General features: G+C 51.5%; 1 protein-coding gene across 3 annotated transcripts in view; it reads right to left on the reverse strand.

The window, feature by feature from the left end:
* Positions 1-2,428: 2,428 nt before the first annotated feature.
* TMEM240 (transmembrane protein 240) overlaps positions 2,429-23,240 on the reverse strand; it is a 33,603-nt gene continuing 12,791 nt past the window's right edge. For all 3 annotated transcript variants that reach the window (XM_043499998.1, XM_038376330.2, XM_038376331.2), the window contains exons 3-4: positions 9,117-9,325; positions 2,429-2,807 (exon numbers count right to left, since the gene is read on the reverse strand). In XM_043499998.1, coding sequence (XP_043355933.1) covers positions 2,659-2,807; positions 9,117-9,325 — 358 coding nt within the window. In that variant the 3' untranslated portion in view covers positions 2,429-2,658. The remainder of the gene's footprint in view (positions 2,808-9,116; positions 9,326-23,240) is intronic.

The raw sequence follows: 23,240 nt of genomic DNA on the forward strand, positions 1-23,240 counted from the left end.
ATGAATGTCACTATTCGGTTCCTAGGGCGCAACATTCACGAAGTCCCCAGCTATAGCACACGTTTTCCCCTCCTGGGAATGGGCCCTGGTCCGACCTCTGTTACACTGGGGGAAATCTGGAGTAGCTCTAGTGACGGTCATGGAACCCCCCACCCCTGTGAAACCACTGGGGAAAACGAATCAGGCCAACAAAGTCATGCGAGTGGAACATACGTAAGAACGGCCCTGGAGGAGGTGAATTCACACCTGTGCAGAGGTTCCACCCAGCAACCTCCGGGCATAAGGGGTGCACTGACCTTTTTGCATAGAGGTGCCTATGGCCCAGCTGCTTTTTGTTGAATATGCCTGTTGCAAAGTGCATTAAATTCACTGCGTATTGCCACTGCCTGCAGTGGCCGGGGGGTCAGACCCTGTGCTATGAGGATGTGCTCTTTTCCACAGCCTGAGGCTTAGCCAGGTTTGGACATCATGCCCACAGCCTGCCGTTGCTCAGGGAGGGCTGTGGGGACGGGCGGGAACTAAACTAGTCTGTGTATGAAAAAGAGGCCAGATGAAAAATGGACACAGCCCCGTGCATGGTGGAGGATTTCGCTTCCTCTGGGTGAGAGGCAGGACCTGGCCTGAAACTCTCACATGGCTGGAGCAGCATGAGCCATCCCTAGGCACTTTTCATTGGTAAGTTGCGTCTCACGTGAAACAGCAACACAAAATCAATGTACAGAGCAGAGCTACAGTTCTAATGCAGCCTGGCCTGGGATCACCTAGTTCCACTCGTTGCTGTGGCAGGCTCCCTGTGGAAGGCTGATGTAAAGCTCATTTTCTTTCACAGGGCTGTTTTATATATTAAAAAAAATGAAAGGCAGATCCTCAGGTTGTGTAAATTGGCATCAAAGAATCACAGAGTTAGAAAGTCCCGCCAGGGTCATCTAGTCTAACCCTCTGTCCAGACACAGGATTTGTTGTGTCTAAACCATCCAAGACAGCTTGCTAGCCAGTCTCCACTGATTGCAAGGGGCCAGCTCCTCAGCTGAAGTCAATGCCAGTTTACACCAGCTCAGGATTTAGCCCATAAGGCCCAATTCACAAGAGTCATTTCACCCACCCTGGCTGTAACACCCTTTGCCTTGGAAAGGAGCTTCTCCCAACCAAACACTTCCAAATGCCTACAGCCAGGAAGCCTTAAATGACAAACGCACAAGTACCGATGTGGATCAGCTGGCCATGTATTTTCCAACCAGACAGGAGGTGCGACTACAAGGCCAGATGTGCTATGAAATATCGAAGCTCTGGGTCTGCGTTTTGTTTTCTAAATTAAACTGGTCGCAGACAGAGGAAGCCAATTAAAAATAAGACAAAGGGTTTTTGTGTGTGTTGGTTTCTTTTTCCCCCCACCCAGACATTGCAATCGAGACCGAGGAGGGTTCGCACAGAATCCAAGAATTCACGGAAGGGACATTAATTTTTCCCGGTACGGTTCAACACATTTTTTCCCCTGCCCTTTAAACTCAAGCCCACTAAATACTACAACAGGCCCTCATTAGAAATGAGAGTTATACAGGACTCGCCCTTCAGGTCTTGGGGCCAGCCCCTCACCCCTTACTCACACTAGGGTTGGGGAGTCTCCAGGGCCTACTCCCACCTCTGCCACTGACTCACTGGCACAGCCCTTCTCTGTGCCTCAGTTTCCCCTTTGGTAACATGGGGGTGATACGTCACTTCCTCCCAGGGGTTTGGTGAATGACTGACAACATTTATATAGCAAGTGGTGGACCTGATTTTTCCCCTTGCTTACACTGATGTACATCAGATGTTACTCCACTTATCTCTGTGAGTTTTATTCTCCTCTCTCGCCCTGGGAGCAACCCCATCCAAGTCCCTGGCTCCAATTCTCCTCTCATGCTGGTGTAAACACGGAGTGATAGTAGTGAAGTCAATGGAGTGACACCAACATAAAACTGGTGCAAGGTGGAGCAGGATCAGCCCTCTTAAAATGCTAAAATCCCATTGGTTGGTAGGTGATTTTTTGGAGCTTCCTAGGGGACCTTTGCTTAAGGCAGGGTTCGCTGTAGACCAACAGGAAGAACAAATCGTTTGTATATTTCTAGAACTTCATTGACCGCAAAAAATAAACAACTAAAAGCCAAAAGAAATGGGACACTGCAGCTTGGAAACGTGCCAGCATGAGCCCCCATCCAAACCTGCGGCGGCATGAATCATCCTAAGAAAGGAAACATCATGGAACAAAACAATTTGAAAGGCATTCTAGCTCTCGACTGAGCATCGTTAACGTCTTCTGAGAGCAGATCCCTAGGAGAACAGATTCCAAAAGAGGTACACTGAAGGTGCAGGAAAACTTCAAACAGTGGGGGTGGGGATTTGGAAGTATAATGCAAATCTTCCCCCCCCCCCTTTTTTTTTTTTTTTTTTAACATATATACAGAAGTCCAACAATAAAACGATGAACACAGTGCAATGTCTTGGCTGCCTTGCAGCCAGAACTGGCTTAGTTGTGCATTCGCAGTGTGCCTCAGAATCACCCCACCTCGATAAATAAAATGGTGTCCTCCACTCTCTTCCATGGAGGAGTGAACTCACAGACATTCCCCTAAAAGCCCAGTTCTAAAATCGCTTTGCCGTCTCTGGAGGGGCAGGTGTTTCTCAGAGGTGTCGGGGGCTGGGATGTCCATTATGGTACAGCTTCTGTTTGATGTGCACCATGTTCCCGGCCGCCTCCTCGTACTGCCTGTGCTGACGTTTCCTGAACTCCTTCAAGTTACAAAATTTCGGAATCCAAGACCAAGAATTGTCTGGCAGGTGAAAGAAAAGAGAAAGAAGCGGTTAGTGGCTGAACGGGCCATAAGCCATTGGTCAGGGCGTGTCACCTCCCGGAGCCTGTGAAAGCCTCATCTGGAGAGCTTTGGCTCAGGTGACAGCAGCTGATGCTTTTAGTTCGGGAGGTCTCGGGGTCAGGCCCCAGCATGTTGGCCAAGATGGCACCAATGCACGAGACATGCTGAGTAACTAGAGGACGGCACATCAGAAAGCAGGGGAGTGTATCTAGGGATAAGAGAAGCTGGCCCTTGAGTTCTAGTCCCAACTCAGCACCTGACCCATTGTGTGGCCTGGCAGCAAGTCACGTCCTCTCTCCCCATGCCTCAGTTTCTCCATCTGAAAGCTGAGGCTAGTATTAATGATGTGTATCACAAGAGGGAGTAAATCCCTGTTGTGTAGTAACACAGGTGAGCACTTGCAATCTCCAGTGGGGCAGTCCCAGCCCACCTCTGCCCTGCTCTCCTGAACCCCCCCATGTCACATGTGTAACCCCTCAGGAGTTTCCCCAAACCCTGTGCCCTCTTTGGGTACAGTGGGGGGGAAAGATTTGTCCACAAGTGCTCTTAGATCCATGGATAGCAGGCACTATATAAACGAAACAAGAAGTATTGTTTTAAAGCAAGGAGCCTGCACTGCTCAGAGGACCCCATACCACGCTGGTCCTACGTTCTGGAGCAAGGTCCCTGCGGCCCCAATGAAAAATTCTGCAGCAGCGGGTTTTTAAGGTATTAAAGGATGCAATCAGCACCATGGCCCCTGTATTCATTTTGATACTGACTTCCCTCTTTGGGGCAGCGTGGGAGGCAGTCATGGAGTGTGGGAGATGACTATTAGCTGAAGAGTTCTGCTAAAATCATTCATCAGTGAAATAGTTTAACTCTCTTGACATTTAAACTATCAGCTGTAGGGTTCAGAGTCAACAGCCATTGAGAGGAATGGGATAGTTTATACTTTTCAAAGCAGCAGTTTCAGGCAGTTTGCAAACTCAGGAAGACAACCCACAAACAGTTTACCCTTAGGGCATGTTTTCTTCATAATTGTAAAGCTAGAACTTTTTTTTTTAAAATGAAATTTGAAAGCCAGGAGCAGAACGCCTGGGGATACACAGAGGTCTTCCAGGGGATACATCAACTCATCTAGATATTTGCCTAGTTTTACAACAGGCTACATAAAAAGCACTAGTGAAGTCAGTACAGACTAAAATTTCATACAGACGATGGCTTGTTCATGCTGCCCTGTATACTATACACTGAAATCAAAGTACAATATTTATATTCCAATCGCTGTATTTTATCATTCTGTGGTAAAAATGAGAAAGTAAACAATTTTTCAGTAACAGTGGGGCTGTGCCACTTTTGTATTTCTAGCTCTGATTTTGTAAGCAAGTTGTTATTAAGTGAGGTGAAATTTGGGGGTACACAGGACAAATCAGACTCCTGAAAGGGGTATGGTTGTCTGGAAAGACTGGGAGCCACGGTTCTAGGAAACGGGATTGGTCTTTAACCAAAACCAGCTCCAGCCCATCTCAGCTAACTCATCTTTTCCCTAAAAAGGACCATCTCAGAAACCAATTCACAGGCTGCCAGACAGCAGGTCTTTTCCTTCTAAAAATGCTCTCCAGCTAATGGCAAAGGGAACCCGGAATGCTATTAAAACGAAAGCCGAACGTGATGCTTTACATTTCAAAGGCTTTAACTCAATTTCCTTCTTATTCTGGATCTTTAATACAAGGCTTTTAAGTGGTGGGTTTGCCACGGTACTAAGCAGGCTGATGACTCTACAGCAGACACTGACCCTCATTCAAAGCTGTTGATGCTGGATGGCGACACCTGTTAACACCTTTCACACTTAAGGGGCCATATATTGCATCTAAATTAATACAACAGTTCTAATCTCAGCCTCTCCCCCTCTTTGGGCAGGTCATTTAGTTGCTTTGTGCCCCAGTTTCCCCTCTGTAAAATGCAGCTCATGGTAATAATTACTCTTGGCTCATGAGTGGACTAATCAGTTGGCAAAATGCGGTGAAGCTGGAAAACACCACATAACAGCGGCTGGAGACGTTCAGACCTCAGTGTGCCCTTGCAACAGCAAACATGGGGTTCATTTCATTTCCTGCTCGGCTACAGCCACTTTATTTCATTTTTAGTTTGCTTTTATTGGGCCATTTTTCTGTAACACCCGGGTGTGCCAATGACAGAACCCCAGTCCAGCAATGGTTAAGAATTCTCAGCAATGGGGCTGCTTCATTATTCCAAGTGGAGCCAGTCCCCTTGCTGGGTTCCCAGTAAAGGTGCCAGCTATGAAAGGCCTTTCTCTGAAGGACCAACTTTGTCTGTAACCTCCCAGGACATCAAAGTGAACAGAGAGAAAACTGCCCCTCTCCACACTCCATTCGACTGAGCTCCCAACAGAAAAAGGCAGCTAGGACTAAAAACACTGTCCACCGATGTGTGCAGCCTTAGGCGTTTCTGATCTCATGCTATTTGGTAATTTTCTTAAAGCCGCAGCAGCTGGAGTCAGGTGATAATCTCAGCTAATCTTTCTTTTTGTTTGAAAGGGGAAGTTTTTCGCGTCCCTGGTTACAGAAAAGAGCTTGAAAACGGGACCCCTAAAGGCTCAGAAATCTCAAGTAGATGCTTTAGAAAATCTCATGACTGCAGGGGCCTGACTTGTGATTTTTCTGTTGAATGCTCAGGGTCAGAGATGCTGTTCCAAGGTAGGATAAACTGAGACAAACGCGTGCACTGCCTGGCCGAGGCGTGACACACTCTGGACACAGCCCTTCCCAGTTCCCAGTGAGGACTCTGGAACAGCCAAAGGACAAGCTGCCCCCACAGGGCCCAATTCAACGTTGCCCTTTTGCATCCCCTACACCAGCACAAAGGAGTGCAGGGCAGAGGTCAACTCCTTCCCTTGCAAGTACCCCTGGAACACCTCTGGGTGCAGCGGGATTCCAGGATAGGCCGATGAAGGCAGAGTGGATGGGGCCTGGGCAGGCCAGAGGGAAGTGGGGTGACTATTCAGAATCCTTACACGGCGCCCCGTGGGGCCATGGAAGTGGGGCTGCTGCTGTGTCAGGATCCCTGCCAGCCCTCTCTGCTGATGAACAGTGATGGATCTGGTTCAGAGAATCCATCCCAAGTTTTATTCTAAGCCCTTCTGGGGCTTTGTGAGTCCCATCTAGCTGCACCCCTGCAAACTCCCAGGGGAGACTCTCTGCCCTGCTGGAAGCCAGGGATCAGCTGTGCTGGGGCAGGTCACAGCTTTGCCTGACTCCACTAGGAATCTGCAAGGCGTCAGGGCCAGAATACAGGAGGCTCCAAGCCAAGTCACTTCCAGTGGGACACCCCAGACTAAAGGGGTGCGTTCTTGGAGACAAGCCATGTGCAGTTTGTTCAGGGGGCAATCCACTGAGCAGGGCTCCTGCCTTCTTCTCCAAGGCTGTGCTGAGGGAGCTGTTATTCTGCTCCCAGAAGCTTGGAGGGCTCCTCTTTACAGGGGCTCCTCTTTGCATCATTCTTTTGTTGTTGGTTTTTGCTCTGGTTTGGTCCCCAAGCACTTTTCAGAGTAGCTGACCTCACTCAGCTCGAGCTCAGTGGGACAGCCAGGCCGGTGTGCTCCCATAGCTGCCCCCGAAACAGGCAGGCAGGTTCACATGGAAACGCGCCCGCGTACAAACAGCTGTCTGCCTGTGTGCGCACACACGCACACTCCCAAACACACACAGCCACCCCAAGCTCACTCACAGCCCCATGAATACTTGTGTGTGCGCTCACGTGGACAAGCCTGGACACACCTGCACTCGTACCAAACCACAGGCACACACACATGCCCGGCTGCACAGAGACACAAGAATATACCTGTGCACCAATCCACACCAACACACACAGATGCCAACACACAGAGCTAAGCGCGGGAGTGTGCACAAATGCTGATTCACCAGACGCCCTGTGGGGGGCGCTAACCCTCCCCCACAACGGCGCACAGGCTACCTTTGTATTCAAGAGCTGCCCTCCCTATTGCCAGCATTACAGCTGCACTCTGCACATCCAGCCAAGTGACAAACTGCTGCTTCCCCCTCTGCAGCTTTTACCCAGGGGTGCCCAAAGCGCTGCGTGTAGGGTGACCAGACAGCAAGTGTGAAAAATTGGGATGGGGCGGGTAATAGGAGCCTATATAAGAAAAAGCCCCAAATATTGGGACTGTCCCTATAAAATCAGGACCTCTGGTCACCCTAGCTGGACACCATGGGCTCCCAGCTCCGCGTCACTGCCTCTAGTGAGGGGCTGTTTGAAGGGAAGTTATTTATTTTTCCCAGAGGGGTCCTATTTTCTCCTGAACGTTACATCTCTGGCCTGGGAGGCTTAGAGGAGTAGACAGTGCAATTTACTGCCCTAATGAATCACTGGCTACTTAACCCCCTCTAAAGTTTATAGGGCATGTGTACACAGAAAAGCAAAAAGAAGGAATGAAAGAAAAGCTGGCTAGATCAAAGAGATAGTTGGGCCCTTTCCCCCTTTAAGTTACTAACAATTGTCTATAAAGACCCTGTTTACAAGGAGTTAAAGATTCCACCCAGTTATTTGTACTTCAACCCGTCACATAACTAAAGAAATCAGCTCTCAAAGACTGTGATGATCCAGCCGTCTCTCTCTCTCCTCCCATCCACATCCTGCTTAGCTCATGAGATCTGACGATATGATGGCCGCAGGTGGGATGGCTGGAGGGCGGCGGTACGGCCCCAGCATTAGCTGTATACCTTAGATCTTGCAGGACCCCTCTGAAAATGAGCCTTCCACTTCGGAACAGACAGCACAGAAGTCTCAAGAGACAACCCAATTCAGAAATTGCTTGGGCAGGTTGCTAGGGATTTGGAAGCTCTAATGAGAAATTAATATCATTTTGATGGAAGTTTTTAAAAAGAGGCAGACAGTTTCTCTAATTAGATTTTTTTATAGGTTTGCGCATAAAGCTTTCTTTTAAAAAAAGCAAATTGTAATTTAACAGACATCAACTGGCATTTAGAGAGTGTAATTTACACAGACACTGATTAGACAATAGGATTTCAAGTCATCGTATTTATACCTGCTACTGTATTTTCCATTCCATGCATCTGATGAAGTGGGTTCTAGCCCACGGAAGCTTATGCCCAAATAAATTTGTTGGTCTCTAAGGTGCCACAAGGACTCCTCATTGTTTTTGGTGGATACAGACTAACACGGCTACCACTCTGAAATAAGTCGTCTTTTGTTATTTTAATTCTGTTTTCTCTGTTTCTTTTCCAGTCACAATACTAGGGAAAGCCTGTGCTGGGAAACCATGGGACTAGAGAAAGGGTGTCTTGAACCTTCCCTCTACACATCTGGGGCTGGCCACTGACAGGTTGCTGGATTTGATAGGCCACAGGTTTGATGCAGTGTGATAACTCCTATGTTCCTATTGCTCCTGCTCTCAGCCCACCCAGCCCCTCCTGACTGCTGCCATTGCCAAGTGGAGATTCCCCAGCATGCACAGCACAAATGACCACATCTGGAACAATGCTGATCAACTAGGGATTGCTCATCAAGACCAGAGGAGGGATGCGTGAGAGAGAATTTCATCGCATCACCCCCATTATACATGGACATTTAATTTCCCCCTGCCGCCAACATCAACTTCCCACTGCAAGTTGATGCCTCGCTGTAAATATATAAACAGAAATGTTTACACACGTTTCATCTTTCTGTCCAGTTCCCAGAATGCCACAAATTTACCCATCCAAGGTGGGGGAGGTAATATCTTTTATTGGACCAACTTATGTTGGTGAGAGAGACAGGAAAAGCTCAGTGTAAGCTCAAAAGTTTGTCTCTCTCACCAACAGAAGTTGATCCGAAAAAAAGATATTACGTCCCCCACCTTGAATCTCTTGAGATCCTGTGACCCACATGGCTATAACACTGCATACAACAAATTTACACATGCAAACAATAGGACTTTCCACATACATTTCATTCTCCAGCAAACACCTCTTTGCTCAATCTTGTGTTCACGAGTAAATATAAATTTCCAGCAAATCCCCCCTCACGGTACCATGGATTTTCATGTAAATATTTACAAATAAAGTTCACTTTTTAATGCAGAGAGCTGAAATTCAGCCAAACAAGCCTGTGACAAATTAGTCAAACATGCAAACCCTCTGAAAAGAATATTAAAACCCCCCAAGCCCCGAACAACAACAATTCAAACTTCCTTTGATGAGCCAAAGGACTCCGGCAGGGGTGGGGAGCTGGCAAGGAGGCACTTACCGTACCGTCGGCTGGTTCTCCAGGCTCGCACAGCATAATGGAGAACTCCATCCATCCACACCAGAAACCAGCTTATACAAAAGCCCAGCAAAAGTCCCAGCATCAGATCAATCTCCTGCTTGGTTACATTGTCAGTCACAAAGTAATTCTCCGAGGAGTCCACCACCGATTGGTCCCCGTCGTATGGAATAACGTAATGTACATGATGCCTGTTGCGGGGGGAACATAAAAGGGAGAAGCATCAGCAGATGACAGTAGAAAACAAGCTCCATTCATCAGCCCCTATGGTTCAGGGGGCAAATCAAGTGCTTTTTGTTTGCCACTCTACCAATGTTAGTGGGAACAGAAGTGTTTTCACAGCATTTATTTTTAATGTCACCGGAGGCAGGATTTTAGGGAAGGAGGTCCAGTAGCATGAGCACAGGGAATCAGGAACTCACGTTCCCATTCTGAGACTGAACGTCTCCTGGGCAAGTCACTCCCCCACCCACATGCCTCAGTTTCCCTAACTCTCATTAGGTTGGCGTGAAATTAAGTAGTCAGTTTTGGAAAATGGAAATCCTTATAATAGGCTAAACGGGCAATCAATGCACCTTTATTCCTGGCAGTAGAGATGCACCCTATTATGCCATGTTGACCCTGTCCACACTAACTTTAGCACAGTTTATTCATGTAGTGCTGGATGTACAGACACACCACCATGGTACAGACATCATGCTGATGTGTGCGATAGAAAATCATAGGAGATGCCAATGATTTTATTGCAGATCTCACAAAATTTGGTGGTTTCCTTAGAGGCCCAGTTCTGAGTCAAACCATTATGGGAAAAAAGAAAAGGAGTACTTGTGGCACCTTAGACACTAACAAATTTATTAGAGTATAAGCTTTCGTGAGCTACAGCTCACTTCATCAGATGCATTAACAAGAATACTGCTGGAAATAGCCTACCTTGCTTGTCACCATGAAAGGTTTTCCTCCTTTCCCCCCCCTGCTGCTGGTGATGGCTTATCTTAAGTGATCACTCTCCTTATAGTAAGAAAAGGAGTACTTGTGGCACCTTAGAGATTAACAAATTTATTAGAGCATAAGCTTTCGTGAGCTACAGCTCACTTCATCGGATGCATGAGCTGTAGCTCACGAAAGCTTATGCTCTAATAAATTTGTTAGTCTCTAAGGTGCCACAAGTACTCCTTTTCTTTTTGCGAATACAGACTAACACGGCTGCTACTCTGAAACCATTATGGGAGAATCTCAGCTTTCAGGTGTTTTTTAAAAAGTACGTTGCTAGCCACTGTGGCTGCAGGGAAAACTTGAAAACATGACCCGAGTCCATCCTACAGACTCGGGACACCTGAAGGCAAAGAAAAAGACTCTAGAATTTTTACTGGGTTGTTGTTGGAGGGTTGGTTTTTTTTTTTAATCTCATGATTTTTAAGCCAATCTCACGATTGTGTTTGGAGTCTGCTTTGTGATTTTTGAACACTTTGGCCTTATCCCCCCCCTCACACACACACACACCCACCCCTGTACAGTTAAAGTACTAGACCTCCTCTTGCAGGGACACAGATCTGACAGTTCTTGGACCAGTTGACACAGCCCTAGGTAGCTTGAAAGCTTGTCTCTCTCACCAGCAGAGATTCAATAAAAGCTATTCCCTCACCCACTGTGTCTCTCTCCCCATGCTGGACCCCTGCTGGGGTCTGGGTCCCACCACACTGTACCAGCATGCTCTTAAGCACCGGTTGGTCTGTGCAGACTCCAGCATGGTTTCTTTCGCTGGCCTCTCTGGCACACTTCCTGGGCACAACCTTCTCTCTCAAAGGGCCAGTGAGAAACCCTTTCTTTAATAACTTCCAGGTCCCATTATCAGGTGACTCCCCTCCCCAGATCAGCCTCATCAGGTGATCGAAGTTCCCCCACCAGGTGACCCATTGCTTAGCTACCAGCACACCTGGGCAGGCTGGTTCTTCTGGGTGGTAGGATAGCCAATTCTTTCTCCAAGCGGGCTTCCATGTGAATAGAGGACCATGAAAGTTTAACGACTCTCTACTGTTAGCGCTGTGTCACCATCCCTTGGGTTTTCAGTCCAATATGAAGGTAAAACGACATCAGAGAAGGCAGACAAGCCCCACACTGAAAATGGAGTGTGCAGTCTGACAGATACACCCAGCGTCAAACAGAATAGAAAGAGTTCTCAGATTGTCACATCAGCCTAGAACTGGCCAGCCGGGAGCATCCTGCCCCAGCACTGGCCCACGGCGAAGGCTCAGAGTCCACTTCCTGCAGCGCAGCATGGAAAAACTTTTCATAGTCTCCCAACCTGCCCAGGCTGTGAAATGTGGGACCTCTCAAGATACCTCGTCCCAACAGCCCATTTGCACAGAGGTTGCCCACAGGCTGGTTGGCTCCAGCTGGGGGGGGTGTTTTCTGGGACATGGAGCCCTGGCAGCTGGCCTGAGACCCAGCACACTCATCTTACCCCGTGCCAACCCATCAGATGCAATAGCGCTGAGTCCCCACTCAGCTGAGCCAAAGGCTCTAGCCAGACCCTCCAGACCCCCCACAGCCAAGGGGACTGGCCCAGACTCCAGCCAACAAGAGCCCGGGCAGCAGAGCCAGCCGGGATGCTTCTGTATCAGAGCCGGTGAGTCAGGAAGTGCAGTACCTCTCCCTGGAGCGAGGGCTGGGAGTTATCACAGGCTCCAGGCCCCCAGATCCACCCCACCCCCAGCCCCGGGCAGCAGTGCCTTCCAGAATTGTGCTCTCCAAGCCACAGAGTGCTCTACCTACCTTGAGGCTCCACTCACCCGCATCCCCTCCTGCCCTACCCCATGAGGGACTCCCCCATTCCTTGCTCTCTCTGCTGCTCATGGATGCTTGGGTTTGGTTGGTGTGTGCAGTGGGATCCCCATATGCTACAGCTGGCCCATGAGAGAAAGACTAGAACATGAACTTGCTGAAAGACTAAGAAGCCCAGAGGCTCAGGAGAGTTACATCCAGGAAACTGGGGCAGGGACTGGAGAGAAGAAGCAGCAGGGCAGCCAGGGATGAGCTATGGGAAGATAAAAGACATGTGAACAGGGGGCCTGGAGAGCTCTAGATTCCCCCAATGTTGCTCAATTTCCTCCCGGGGAGGGGAGCTGCTCTGGCATGGGCTGTCGCTGCTGCTGGTAGCCAGGGAGCCCCGCAAAGCCAGTCAGTGGCTGGGAAAAGTGCTTGGTAACCACCACCAAGTGCCCATCAGTATCGCAGCAGCCTGCAGCCGACCACTGCAGAATCCTGGTCACTGCCGCCCAGCCAGGGCTGCCAGCGCAGGGCACAGAAGCAGAGCAGGGTTGCAGGGGCACAGACACCTGCTCCTCGACCCACCCCCCACCAGCATCAGACCCACTGCCCTCCCTCGGGGCCGTCATCCCAGCCTCAAGCCAATATCCCTGGGGGAAATCAGTCGGCTGGAGACCTCTAAATATGCATGAGGAGAGCAGGCTGCTGCATAATCACGCCTGAGAAACATCCAAATATTTACACAAACAAACTGCGTCTCAAAGGAACCTTCTGAAAACAGCTGTCAGCTCAGCAATCGCTGAACGGGAGGCCAACCCGCCAGCAGCCCCCGGGGAACAGCGCCAGGGCCCCGCAGAGCAGGGTTACCGCCGGGGGCCAGTCTGTTCCCAGGTCCGACTCCAGGGAGCAGCTACTAGCCTCTGAGCAGTCCAGTTACCCCCCGGCCGCTGATCAAAGCTGCAACCTCCTTTCAAAGGCTCCCTGATGCTGAGAGGGGGCCCAGACACAGCTGGGGAAAGAGGCTGCCCCAGCCAGCAGGAACTTTCAAGGTGACCGTGCCCTCCGAGCAACAGGCCCGGTTTACACGTCCGGCTCGCGAGCATCTTGTTCCTCGGCTTTTCATTGCGGCCCCGCCAACGCAGCGCGGGACTCTCTCTCGCTGGGCACAAAGGCAACCCCCAAAGGCTGCCAACACTGGGGAGTGAGGACGTGTGATGCGTCGGGGGGTCTCCCTCATCAAGGAGGCGCCTTTCTGGGCAAACATAAGACGAATGGCTGTTGCGCCCTGGGGTCACTATACCCATGGCAGGGGCTGGATTAGCTCATGGAGCACTGATGCTCCCAATGTACACAGCTCAGCTTTATATCCCTTCCCCCCCCAAAGAAAAACTCTGGGAGATTCTGTACCTATTGCCTTGCCATTGTACCCCCAGCAGTCGGGAATAAGGTCATCAGCTCTATAGGAACTTGGGTCTTTAGACTTCAACAGAAGCAGGATTCCCTTATGTACATAGAGCCCCATTAAAAATGCAGTGACCTCTGGGGTGGAGCCTGCCTTCCTCTGCCCCCAAAACATTACAGAGACAGCCTGCTCAAGGAAAGAGCCACCAGATCGTCAATAGCCACCAAGAGTCTGGGCTTGAGATTTTGTTTCTGGTGGAAACAGGCATTCAGGGCTTCAAGGGACACACACGTGTTCACATGCATCTGGGGCAAGTACACCTGTACTTAGCTTAGAAATAAATTTGCAGGTGAGAACAGCTGACTCCCACGAGCTGCTCCAAAGCAGGCATTTCCTCTGCCACCTGAGAGCCACCTAGCCTAGGTCAGAGCCTGCATTCTCCCCCAGCACGGTTTGTCAGAGGGAAGGCAAGCAGCTGCCTCTTTCACGTCCCCTCTGGTATGGGAGAGGCGAGATGCCCAGTGCACCCTGCACTCACTGAGACTCGCTCCAATTCTCTTGTGTAGCCATTGGAAGGAACTCTACCTGCAGGAGGCAGTACTGAGCACTTTCCCCTCTATTTGCATTTTCAGTTCTTCTTTTTCTGTTTCAGCCAAAAATGAGATTTCACCTAGTTCTGAGAGTGCAAACTCAGAGGAGCCTCCACTGTACCTGTTGATAGGGAATCCTCAAAGGCATCTAAACCATAGATCACAACAACACTAGCAGTTATGTTTCTCTTGGGAGAGTCCTCCGCAGGGATCCTAAATGCCTTACAGATTACACACACGCCCCGCCCACCTGAAATCACTTCATGCACCACTGAAATGCAGCCACCTCTGGGGTGGAACGCAGCAATTGCTTAACAGCACTCAGCAAAAATCACACAACAATTATTATTTGTAATATAATAGCACCTAGGGGGTCCTAATCAGAATCAGGAATCCTCTGTGCTAAGCGTTGATCCAGTGAAAAGTATAAGGGGCAGGGATTGAAGGAGGCAAAATTGCACCCTGGAGTTGAAGTTTAGCAGGATTAATACCTGGCTTCTAAAGTGCCAGAAATCCTAGGTGCCGGGGACGTCAGTTGTACGTCTCATCTGAAAGACAAGCCATCCAGCACCAGCACACCCAGAAAGTCAAGCTGCAGTGGCGATTCAGGCCACCTTGAATCCCCAGCGCTTGGCCTTTGATTGCTAACTCTCAGGCAGGTTTTTTAAAACACCGGAGGTTTATCAGAGGAACAGTGTGCCGTGGAGATAACATTGATTACTGCCGCACACCGGGTTGTGGGGCTGCATGGCACGCACCCTTGCTAGGAACAGTTCTAGAGATACAGTCATGTTTCCTTTGTCTGGCACAAAGGGCCAAGTCTCGCTGCTAATCACAGGTTGGGGGGTTTATTGCAAATTGGATGGAACCCTGGTAGGTGGGTGGGGAACCTGCTGAAGTTTCCATTCCAGCCTCAGTTGTCAGGGACTCTGGCAGCATCATTCATGAGACATTGATACACAAGCACAGAGAGCTATTAATAGAACAAAGGTCCAGGGGCCCTGCTGAACGAAATGGGAGCTTTATAAAGGAACGGGGACGAGACAGCTCAAGGGGAGTGGGGGCTGGAGAACGTCCCCTGCAGATCCGAATCTGGCCCAGTGGTCACAGGCTGGTACCGTGTGATGGATGCGAAGTAAATCTGGAGAGTCACCTCTGCACTCACAGGAGGTGGAGGGCATAACAGCTTCCCTACCCCTATGCTGGGGCTGATCAGGCCCCCAGCACAAATAGGAACAGCTTTGGTGGCGCCCAGCATAACCCAGCCCATGGGAGCTCTGGGGAGAGGTTCAGTTTGGCAAATCCCTGCTCTTGACACATCTGGCTCCCACCTACTGGTGCTGCAAACCTGCAGCCAATGGTTATCCCTCCAACACCCCTGGGGACAGATTAACACTCCCTCTGTGTGATGGGTTCGCTCACAGAGACTGCCTTGGGACTGTCACCTGATGTGCTGAGATCACCTCTGACCCATTTTCCCTGACAGCTTGGGACTCCAGAACCCTGCCTTGTTGAGCCAGAAAGGCTAGCCTGCTGCAACCCAGACTCAGGGTCTGAACCACACCCCTAAAGCTGCAGGCTTTAACTAAAAACTGCTCAGTAAGTACTCCTGTCTCCAGCACCCAGACACCCAGCTCCCAATGGGATCCAAACCCCAAATAAATCTGTTTCACTCTGAACAAAGCTTATACAGGGTAAACTCATAAATTGTCCGCCCTCTGTAATACTGAGAAAGAGATATGCACAGCTGTTTGCTCCCCCAAGTATTAATCACTTACTCTGGGTTCATTAATAAACAAAAGTGATTTTATTAAGTATAAAAAGTAGGATTTAAGTAGTTCCAACTAATAACAGACAGAACAGAGTAAGTGACCAAGCAAAATAAAATAAAACACGCAAGTCTAAGCCTAATACATTAAGAACCTCTTTACACGTAAAATCTCATCCTCAGATGTTCCAATAAGCTTCTTTTACAGACTAGACTCCTTCCTAGTCTGGGCCCCATCCTTTCCCCTGGTATAGTCCTTGTTAGTTCCAGCTCAGGTGGTAACTTGGAGATTTCTCATGACTGGCCACCCTTTGTTCTGTTCCACCCCCTTTTATAGCTTTGGCACAAGGCGGGAATCCTTTGTCTCTCTCTCTGGATTCCCACCTCTCCTTCTAAATGGAAAAACACCAGGTTTAAGATGGATTCCAGTATCATATGACATGGTCACATGGCCTGTGAGACCCCTAGTCTCCATTCTTCCAAGGCTGGCCCGCATGTACCCAGGAAGGTTTGCAAGTAAACAGCCATTCACAACCAATTATCCTAGTCAATGGGAGCCATCAAGATTCCAAGCCACCATCAATGGCCCACACTTTCCATAATTACAATAGGACCTCGGAGTTATGCTACATATTCCTAGTTTTAGATACAAGAAAGAGACATTTGTACAATAGGATGACCACATTCTGTAGATTACAAGCTTTGTAATGATACCTTACAAGAGACCTTTTGCATAACGCATATTCCAGTTACATCATATTCACACTCATTAGCATATTTCCATAAAAAACATATGGAGTGTAACGTCACACTCTGGGCCCCTTCCGGCACAAGGGGATTGAACTAGTATTTGGAGCCAGTCAGCACGGCCCCCCCGGGGAATGGGGCAGCATCCTCTACAGCCTAGAGAAGGGGTTTGGGAGCCAGGACTCCTGTGTTCAGCCACTGACCTGCAGCATGGCCTAGTTTTTCCAAGAGTGGTTTCTGAAGTCACCCAGTTCTTAGACGCTGCAGGCACCCAGCCCCCTTGTGGGCTGCCCCAAGGTTTCACAGACCAGACTCACCTGGGACTTGAGAGGGGTTGGATATGGCCAGGCCCACTCCAGGCTCTCTGTGAGTGCCCTGTGCTCTGGAGCAGCTCGGTGCCGCTCGGCGAGGGTCAGCCGGGAAAGGGTGCTCGTTCAGCAGAGGCTGTGCTTTCGGAGCAGGGTGGCCCGGGGACTCTCCCAGCACTTGCAAAGGCAAAGCTTTTGGGCTACGAGGCAGGCGCCTCACCTTCCCCACATCCCGTACAGTGGCTGTGGCTGTGTCGGTCTCTCCACATGCCACTTACAGGCATCACCGACACAGCCGCAGCAAAAAAGCCAGGGACTGGTGTCCGTTAGCTGCTGGCCCAGTGGCTAGAACAGCCCCGCAGCCACTAAAAAGGAAACTCTCCACGCAGTGGGTGCAGGGCAGGAGCTTTAATGACAAGGGAAGGAGCTGGCATTGGACATGACAAACGAGAATGGTGCTTGTTGAGTGAATCACAGGTGGGATCAAACTCACAGAGGGGGGGAAATGGCAGTGCTGAAGGGTGTAAGGTATGGGCTGAGGGGCGGGATCGTAGCAGGAGAAGAACCAATAGCAGGGGGCAGGCAGGCTGAAGACATAAGAGAGTCAGGCCCCGCTCCCAACCTCCTATTGCGAGATGGCTCCCTTGGCAAGGGCACCTCCTGACACCAGCATCTGTGCACGTGCAAGAGAGCACAGGCTCCTGGCAAGTGATTCCCACTGCTCAGGGAACATCCCCGTTCACATGGAGCACACACAGCCTGGGACCCCCCCGCCCCTCGCACTTACACCTGGGGCGAGGAAAGGTAAGCAGAGGCTGTTGAGTGGCTCACTCGCCCAGGGGGCTGGGAGGACGGCCCCACTACATTAGAAAGGCTGGCTCACAAGTGGCTCTCGTGACCTCTCTCCGGGTCAGACAGGCCTCCATGTCTCCTTCTGCTTTCTCCTAGCTACAGGGCTGTGTCTCTTCAATAAGGTGCTGTCTAGAAGACGGGTCTTTTGTTCCAGATGAGCCGATATCCAAACTTTCTGGGCCACAAACTAAACATCACTTTTTTTCCCCCATGCTTTAAAAGACCCCACCCTGGCAAAGCAAACAGGTCTTTAAAAAGACACCATGAGATCCTGTCCAGATCTCCTAAAAGGTGAACTGAAAAAGCTTTGGAAAATAAATCAAGGTCCAGTCCCTGGTCATTAAAGATCCATTAGCAGTTTTCACAACAGATCCAGGACAAATTGCAGTTTAGCTAATTACAGCCAGCCTCCATCCACTGGATGCAGGATTCTTCTCCGTTACCTTTCCAAAGTAACTCTTGTAGATTGCTGTGAACTGTTAAAGAGCTGCCCCCCCTCCAGAGGTGGCTGCATTCCAGTGGTAGGTGAACGACCCCTCCATGTAGAGCTGTAGACTGCTGCAGGGATGGAGCGTACTATCGAAACAAAAGGTCAGATTATTGCCAGCGGCGGTGATTCTGAAATGGTTTACAAGATAGATTTTCCAACACTCTTGGCTCTCATTTAGGCACCTAAATTGGCAAAAATTAAAAAAAATTCAACCCTAAAAATGGGCCCCACACCTTTGTGGTTGAACCTGTCTCAATCCTCCAGCGTCGTCACCAATTTTCAAAGCATGCTGGGATTCCCCCCTGAAAGATGGTGTCGGATAAACTTGGGCACAGTGATGCTTGAGTGACACCCTGAACCAGAAGAGCTTCACCAAAGCAGCTGGTGCTTTCTCCTCAAAGCTGCGCAAGAAGTCGGTGTGCAGACAAGCTCAAAAGTTCCTTCCGGTGACCTTGTCTACTTGGGCCTCCCTCTCAATCCCGTACCTGCTGGCTTGGTTGGCTGCATGCAGCTAGGGGAGAACTTCGGCAAAACCATATTGATCTGTTCATTTAAATGCCATGAAACTGTCAGTGTCTTTTCATTCTCCTCCCCAGCAGGGACGTCAGCGCAGTCTGACCCTCGGCTCGGCTCCGCTCCCTCATCGTTTTGGAGGCCTGCGTGGCAATCGCGTCACGCCTCCGGGCTCTGTGCTGCAGTGGCTGTGCTAGTGCGGTGACAGGCCGTCCCTGTGCCCAAACCTGGCCTGTGCGACTCCAGCGCTGCAGCAGGACGGAAGGAAGCTTCTGGGGCTTTGGTTGGCAGCTTTCAAACCTGTGGCATGAAAACACGCCCGCGACAGCAACAAAACACCCCTGCAGCATCACGGCACAGGTGGGCTCACCCTGGAGATCTGCGCCATTAGCCTCCAGGGCTGGCCAAACTGCTGAAAAACAACTGCCCCCGGGCCCTGCTGAGGACGCACGGTCAGCTGGGGGACCGGGACAGGAGTCCCCATTATCAGTCTCCACTGCGCCTTACTGTACGACTTTGGGCCAGTCACTCAGATTCCTGCCCCCCCCCCCCGTGTGCAACTAACAGGCCCGGCACACCTCTGCCTCGCCCCCCTGGGCAGCGATTCACAGCAGTGCCATGCCCAGCCAGAACAGCGGCATTTCCCAGCCACTTGGCCCGGGGTAAACTGCTCCACGAGGCCCCGGGGGACAGAGGCTCAGCAGCGCGGTGAAAGCCAGAGCCCCGCAGCACAAGGCACGGCGCTCAAAGCCAAGAGGGGCCCGAGGGAGCAAGGCAGTGCTGTCACCCCCGTTTGCAGGTGGGCAATGGAGGCAGAGAGAGAGAGAGGACGTGTCTCCCCCAAAGGCACACGGGGAGGAGGTAGCCAGGCTGGTAGCCTCAGGTGCTACAGACGGGCAACGACCAATACGCTGCCCTGTCTCACAGCCGCCACGAGATGCTCCTGCTCCTGAGCCACTGGGTCGCTTGCTGCCTGGCCCAGGCTGGCAACCAGTGCTGCATCGCCCGGCTGAGGTCTAGCGGGGTAGCTGGAGCTGGCGGTGCTGAGGGACAGCGTTGCAGGTGCCACCTGCCTTGTGCCTCTCACCCGGGGTTGCCATCCCAGCACTCTGCCCCGAGGCTGAGCCCTGGGAAGCTGGTCGGGTTCATCCCCAACCCAGAGGGGGAAAATGAACCACAGAGAGTCCGCTTCACAGCCTGAACCCAGGAGACCTGAACCCCCAGTCGCCCCTGCCCGGACTATCAGACCCCAAAGCCTCTAACAAGAGAGGCCGCGTATAATACCCCATTCCAGGACCGCTGCACTCAGCATGCTTCAGGGGGTGACCCACACAGACCCACCTTGACAGAGGAACCTGGGGCTTGACCCCCCATGTCCCCACAATGACAAACACTGACCTAAATCTCCTGCCTGCGATGCAAACCCTTCTCCTTCGCAGCCCCGATCTGTCCCAGAGCCCCCCCCCCCCACATCGGTATCAAACATACCGGATGTTGCCGAGGCCCCAGACATCTCACCACACCACGCCGCCCCTGGCAGTCCACGGCCAGCTCTCCACATAGCTAGTCATGTCGGTGAGCACAGCAATGGCCCCGCAGCCAGCCCAGCAAAGGACCCCCGACCCCTCTAACCCACACACTGTGGTGCCCAGCTGAGCCGCACACCCAGAGGCCAGGGCTATCCAGCAGCTCCCAGTGGAAAGTGCAGCGGGAGGGTGTCCTGGAGCCGGGTTCCCCATTGAAGGGCTCTATTCTCTTTACACCAGCCCCTTCTCCCACTCCGGCTAGCCTCAGATTAACCCTTCGGGCACTAGACATCAGCAGAATGCTGTTGCATCCCATTGCAGCCTTGGCTGGTGCCAAGCGACCCACTGGCTGCCAGGGTACGAAGAGAACAGCCACCTCACTCCTGCCAGGAGCTGCCTGCTGCCCGCGCACTGAATGTAACGCAGACGCTGCCTAGTTACCCCCTTCCTGTGTCAGTCTAGGACACCAGGCATTTCCCCACATGGCTGCCCTCAGTCTGCCCACGGCTCAGGATTCAAGTCCCCTAAGAGAGGCTGCCTGTGTATCCAGGTTGGAGTCCAGCTGCTATGTCTGTGCTGGTGACTGACACGTCTCGCTACTTGATTGTCATCCAAAGCTCCAGGCCCCCCACCTGAGATGGGTCTCCCTGGGCCAATATCTCCCAACCAGCATGGGGCCATGGGGATTAAAGGCCTCCTGAACATCACAACCCGGCTAGAGATGGGTCCAAGCCACGTTAGATCCCAGATTTTACACCCCTAGCGTCTGGGCACGTTCGGCGCTGGGGGAGGTTTGACTCGTTAAGGAACCGTGGCACCAGCTGGAAAATGCGGACCCAGGTTATGATTCTGGAAACTCCTCCCCAGCGTCCAGGGAGCTAGGGCTCCCCCTTGGCTCCACCTCCACACACAAGGGCTATGGAGACACAACTAGTGCACGAGGCTGAGCTCTTCCTCCGGCGTGGGCTTCCCTGGGCCAGGGATACAGGGCCCTTCCCTTCTCCCCCTCCCAGGATCCCCTTTCCAGGGCTCTTTCCATCGTCCCAGACCTAGAGTCCGACTCGAAGCTTCCATCCAGGGATAGCAGCTGGGGACCTGGCTCCACCCTCCCCTGGGGATCTGGCTTCTTCCAGCCGACTGAGTCGTACTAGGCATTATCAGGACAACGTGCCTATTCCAGCTGCCATGTCTCCATTCACCACAGGGCTAGGTACGAACAGACTGAGCGATGGCTGAGGCTGGGCCCAGCCCTTCCCCACTCAGCTGCACTTCCCAGGGTTTGCCGCCACCTGCGCACAGCAAATGTGGACCGGAGCCAGGCTTTGTGCAGGCAGGCCGTGCAAACAGGCACCGTGCAAACAGCCCCCTCCCCCACAGCCCCGCTGCCCCAACTGTTCTGGGGCACCGCTGGTCCAGTATGGGAACCTCACACCGCTCTGCCAGTGCACCTCAATCCTGACCCACCCACACCCCTAGTCCTGCACCCTCCCACCCCCACAGCTCTGCCAATGCGCCTCCCTCCTGATTCACCCAGTGCACAGCGGGCACATGCCATTAACCCCTGGGCGCCCACCACTTCATCCAGGGCAGCAATTCTCATAGCAACCAGCAGCCTTATCGATTATTATTAATCAGGCCTGACAGTAACACCCTGCTCCATCTCTCTGTCTAGCTGCTCCTGTGGGGTGAGCGATCAGTGTGCACAGTGGCTGCTCTGCTTCGGGGGCCTGGTAGGCTCATGTGTGCATTTCCCATTGCCGTCCTGACCCACATCCTACGAGTTCCCCAGCTCCTTGGGGCCCAATAGCAGCACTGAGACACTCCACCCAAGCACAAGCTCAGAGCTGGGCTCAGGCTGGGCTGGCCTGGAGATTTGTATTAAAGAGACAGGGGGATGTCTCAACACTTCCTATTTTTCACAGCCCAGTTAATGACATTCTCATTCTATTTTGGAATAAAGCGACCCCTATATTTTCCAAATCTTGCCATGTACAACAGCGGGGCTCGAACCAGCGACCTGTGGTGCTAAAAGCACAAGCCTTTACTGCTTGAGCTACAGGACTCATTCCTTTAGCAGGGCATAGTGGGGAAAAAGCATCTTATTTGGATCAGCCACTTGAGGGGGACAAAGATACACGCGGAGTATGACCCTGCCAGGGGTGCAAAACGAAGCAAAGCCAAATCCCCGCCACGTCCGCTCCCCCATCCGCTTGCTGTGCCCCCAGCAGAGACCATGTGCTTACCTGACAACCAGCCCAGCTCAGCACTTAGAGCAGTGGGCTCCTTCCCCAGTGTCTGCTGTGGGGATTACTACAGCCAGTCAATGCTCTCCCAGGGCAAACCCCAGCCAGGCAAAGGCCCTAGATGCAGAGGTTAACCCACGCCCACTGGGGGTGGCCCTCTGTCCCCCTCTAGTAGTGGCAGGGCCACAGAGACTGACCAACCCACAACACCCTTGGTTCATAGAGCCGGCTCTTTTCACTCAGGCCACACAGGGTCTTGCCTTTAGATCTTGAGATCCCAGGTTCGACCCCACTGCTTCCAACACACAGCGCGTCCCGCTTGGAATTCTGTGCCCAGAGTGACGGCCCCGCTTGGCAGCCAGCTGGGTTTGTGCTGGTTACCCGAGGATCCTACCAGCTCCCCACCATAAAATACATTGCTCTGATGCAACGCTGCAGGAACAAGGGAACCATCCGGGAGTGATTTTTTTAATTTCCCCATTGTATCTGGCACTGGCACGACTGCAGCCGGAATGTAGCATCCAGTTCTGGCACCCACAATCCAAGAGGGAGGTTGTTCAATTGGAGCAGGTTCAGGGAAGAGCCAAGAGAATGATTAAAGGATTAGAAAACCTTCCTGATAGTGACAGGCTCAAAGAGCTCAGTTAGATGGTCAAAGAGAAGGTTAAGGAGCGACTTGAGTACAGTCTGTAAGCAGCCACGCAGAGACTGGCTATCGGATAACAGAGGGCTCTTCAACTTAGTAGACACAGGTCTAACACAATCCAATGGCTGGAAGTTGAAGGAGGACAAATTCAGACAGGAAGGAACGTGGACGTGCTTAGTTAGTGGGGAATTAACCACAGGGACAAGGTCCCAAGAATTGTAGGAGATTCTCCATCCCATCACTTTCTAAAATCAA

This window comes from Dermochelys coriacea, chromosome 18, assembly GCF_009764565.3.
Source record: "Dermochelys coriacea isolate rDerCor1 chromosome 18, rDerCor1.pri.v4, whole genome shotgun sequence".
Lineage (NCBI taxonomy): Eukaryota > Metazoa > Chordata > Testudines > Dermochelyidae > Dermochelys > Dermochelys coriacea.